At 42.0% G+C, this 3,850-nt stretch overlaps 1 protein-coding gene across 1 annotated transcript; it reads right to left on the reverse strand.

The window, feature by feature from the left end:
- Positions 1–933: 933 nt before the first annotated feature.
- LOC118430388 (marginal zone B- and B1-cell-specific protein-like) lies at positions 934–3,418 on the reverse strand. Its single transcript, XM_035841242.1, has 4 exons — positions 3,257–3,418; positions 2,835–2,953; positions 1,494–1,598; positions 934–1,259 (listed from the first exon to the last, which is right to left on the reverse strand). Exons 1-4 carry the CDS (start codon positions 3,410–3,412, stop codon positions 1,097–1,099), a joined length of 543 nt encoding a protein of 180 aa, XP_035697135.1. The 5' UTR covers positions 3,413–3,418; the 3' UTR covers positions 934–1,096.
- Between the last annotated feature and the right edge of the window lie 432 nt (positions 3,419–3,850).

The following is a 3,850-nucleotide window of genomic DNA, read 5'->3' on the forward strand; positions in this document are numbered from 1 at the left end:
CGCATGATCGTTCGTGAATAAGTCTTGTTTTAACATTTCCTTACAATTATTGTCTATCTGTATTGTTGTCTATATGATAAAACTTTTCTTGTAGCCTAAAGTGGAACGCGGCCTCGCTACAGCTCACGTGTTTAGCCAAGCACAAGGATCACCCCTACATGTACTCTTCTTCTTGACATGTTGTTGGGTTCTTTTACGTTAAAAGGTTTGCCGCATCAGGCCAGCTCTCGAATGGAAATAGCAAGTGCTCTATGTGTCCTTGATGTCCATCATGCGGATTATGGCTTTTGAAAGCTTCCAGAAGAATGTGGTTGACTTGATGCGTTGCTAAGCTTTGATCGTCCTTGTATAACAGTGTATATATATATAGAATATACTTAGTAGTTACTTAGAGTAGCCAGCGCTACGTGGCGGCCGCGCGGATTACGTAGTGAGAGTGCGTCATCCGCGCGTAACCGCAGATATGACGCTGGCGGAAGTATCGAATAACATTCTTAAGATTATATTCGGAGAACGAGTCAGTTTATACAGTTTATACTTTGAAAGTAGTCAGAGAACACCATAGCTTGAGGTAAGTCACGTTTTAGTTCACTCTTGTACTTGTCTGGTCTTATCAATAAATACATCTGTCTTAAGAGCAACGTGAGTCGTACCCGTCATTCCATTAGACCGTTACACTTGTGTGTGGCAATCCTAATCAAGTGTGTGTCGTATTCTATTACTCAATTTCTAGTCATGGGAGACCATGTCATATTTTCTTGTCAATGCTGGTACCTCTAGTTGAATCCAATATAATGAACTGGATTCAGTGGCAATATTTCCATCAACTAAGCCAATATATCATTGAAAAACAAATGGCAACGTGCTAACATTTTTTTAGTTTATTGTGTTTACTTGATACCTTTAAAACAATTTGCTAACATCTGATGAATGGCGTGCAAGTAACGGCGTTAACTAAATTACTCCAATGCATAGCAATGCTTACAACTGCACGCAATATGATATATGCTGCCAATTGAATGAAAACGGGGAACGAAGGGCTATACCATGAGCATAAGTTGGGGAGGGGGGTCAATTAACAAAAGTAGATGGTGGGTCACAATTCGTCGTTGACCTTCTTGACCTTGAGGTTCTTGGGATGACAATGTCCGTTCTTCCGATGACACATGAACTTTTCCAGGTTCCGCTCTCTCTTGAAGATACCGTAAAGTTGTTCTTCTCCGATGTCCCCAATGTACATGTGACACATCTCATGTAACCTGGAGGAAGAAAAATACAAAAAGGTCAATATTCATGAAATGCAAACTTTGCCACGTGTACGTAGAGTGCTAGATTTACCATCGTGAGCTCTTTGGGATCTCTGCGGTAGGGGGATTGTTGTCAGCCCGCATAGTTCATTAGCGCATGCCGGGGATTTTTACCGGGTTGGTTTAATTTACTTCGATATTTGTTTGTAGAGGATGTTTGGTACTATAAATGTTTTTCTTGCCTACCTCTGTGGCCACTTCTGTCCAGAAGCGGTAACACCTGGGACCTCCTTAGTCTCCAAACCCGGCCCTGAGAGCCGCTTCACTCCCTCCACCTCTTTAACACCCGTGCTGAAATGTATCAGTGCGCGAGGTAAGTGAACGTATGTCACCTCAGCTGAACTTTTAATTCTATGGATCATTTGTAGACGGACACGCGAGGACAGTTTCCGTTTTCCATGGCGTTGTAGAGGATAGTATGCAATTGGAAACAAAATTGCCATTTTCGACCAATGAATAAAAAAGAATGACCTACCAAAATTTTCACAACAAAGACTGGAGTTGGATGGTCCAACTTTGTGTTTTTGTAATATAAATCATCCTTCAGAATGACTTCTTACAACACGGATGAACTTTCAAGCTATGATAGCGCATATCTAGTGGACCATATCTAAAGGACTTTACGATGGTATTTCATATCATAGTCAACAATCACTTTTCGACAGGTGGCAGTGCAATTCATGGCCCGAATATCCCACTTTATACTTTACACTCCTAAGCAATGTTTACAACTCTACAGCAGACGCAGACAGCAGAGGCTATATCATAAATTGCCCTGACATGCTTACATGCTATCAATCTCCCTACCTCGCCTAGGGAAAAATGCTCTCTTTTAATACTAAAGTATAATTCCTCCATCTTCTTTAGATATATTCATTGGGGAATATATCTTTGCCAAAAGGTGACGCTTTCTCATTACTTTTGACTGACACGTTTCTCACCCTGGTCTATACATCCCGTGGTTTGTTATAAGAATACCACATAATCTCATCATAACCGTGATAAGTTTTTTTATTCCCTTCGGGCAAGCTGGAATGGTAATCGTGAGCTCAACAGTCCCGCTGCGCAAAAAAATATACGTTGTTTAACAAGCATACTATAAGCTGTAAATCTTTCTTGACACGGTTGACCGATACTGCTCCCGACATAAAAAGAAGCTGGTTTGGCGTGTTTATAAGCGTCTTAGTCTGTCAAGTATACGATATAATCGCCTTGCCAGTCGAGAATGAATGCCGATCTTCTTCCGGCAACTTCAAACCAGAATCAATTCTCAATTTCAGTTTCGCCGTGTGATTGGTCTATTTCAAATTATACCGACGACATGGCGCCTCGTGATTGGTCAGTTTCTTGCCAATGAAATACTAGTAATTTCGACGTAGTCACACTTTGAGAGTATAGTGGGTATTAGCCTTACACATGTAACGTTAACCTGCCTTTATAACAGAAGTATGCTAGCAACAAAGTGTATATATAAACTTTTCTCAGGCAAACTCATACCACAAATTGAATACAGTATTGATGACTTACTCTTTCCAATCTTCATCGCATATGTTCTCTAACCCCTCGATGATTTCGGATAGCAGCAGCAGCTCCTTTTCTCCTCTTCCCCTCGGTCGAGTTGTCATCTTGTCCAGCTTCTGTGTGAACTAAACGAGAATATCACGTCATAGTGGGTCATGATCAAGATAAGGTGATACGTGTGCATATATGTTTGTGTGTGCGTTTGTGTGTTTGTGTGTGTAAGTGTGTGTTTGTGTGATTGTATGTGTGTGTGTGTGTGTGTGTGTTTGTGTGTTTATGTGTGTGTGTGTTGGTTTGTGTGTGTGTATGTGTGTGTTTGTGTGTGTGTTTGTGTGTGTGTATTTGTGTACCTGTGTATTATACGCAGAAAGAGAGAATGACCTACTACACGCAATACATGTATGTACAAAGAAATGCGCTCGAGTCACCTTATACGCTATGACCCTGCAGGCGTCACACCTCAGGTAGTCTGGCATGTGCATAGACTCGGACTCCTCGCTGTTCACGTCCGGCCCATTGTAACTGATGACCCCGGACGTCTGCCCCAAGGCGCCTGGAGCGAGGCACAGCATCGTCAAGAACATGCCAAATACGGCAACACGTCCATGAGACACCATTTCAAACGTTACTAGCAGCACTTTCAGCCTGATAGAAATTGCACTCCTGCTTCGAAGCAGTCTAGGTGGGTTTACGAGGGTTTGTAATCAATATTTCATTGTTTTCCTTCACAGAGTTTGCCACGCTGGACCAATACACTGTGCACACGAAGGGCATTATCATTTTACAGTCTAAATTGTTGGGGCGCCGAAGCGGGCTTGTATGCTGTGAGAAACATATCAGTCTCGCCAAAATGTAAGGATTGTGCAACATATCGTTGTATCATAAGTAGCAATTCAGGGACGTATTATCTAATAAGATGGCGACGATTGAGGTGAACATCAACATAACTAAAACCGGGAATCGACTGAAAGTTCCCTGTCATGTATCGCACTATCCCTGATACAATTCACTAGCCCCCCTGT

This window comes from Branchiostoma floridae, chromosome 14 (assembly GCF_000003815.2).
Source record: "Branchiostoma floridae strain S238N-H82 chromosome 14, Bfl_VNyyK, whole genome shotgun sequence".
In the NCBI taxonomy this organism is placed as follows: domain Eukaryota; kingdom Metazoa; phylum Chordata; class Leptocardii; order Amphioxiformes; family Branchiostomatidae; genus Branchiostoma; species Branchiostoma floridae.

What these genes read in the sequence shown, in the direction of transcription:
- LOC118430388 (XM_035841242.1), bottom strand. Translation starts at nt 3,412, where the DNA reads ATGTTCTTGACGATGCTGTGCCTCGCTCCAGGCGCCTTGGGGCAGACG. An exon ending in GCAGGGTCATAGCGTATAAG is followed by an intron (nt 2,954 to 3,256) that starts GTGACTCGAGCG and finishes ATTCTCGTTTAG; the next exon opens with TTCACACAGAAGCTGGACAA. An exon ending in TGCGATGAAGATTGGAAAGA is followed by an intron (nt 1,599 to 2,834) that starts GTAAGTCATCAA and finishes GATACATTTCAG; the next exon opens with CACGGGTGTTAAAGAGGTGG.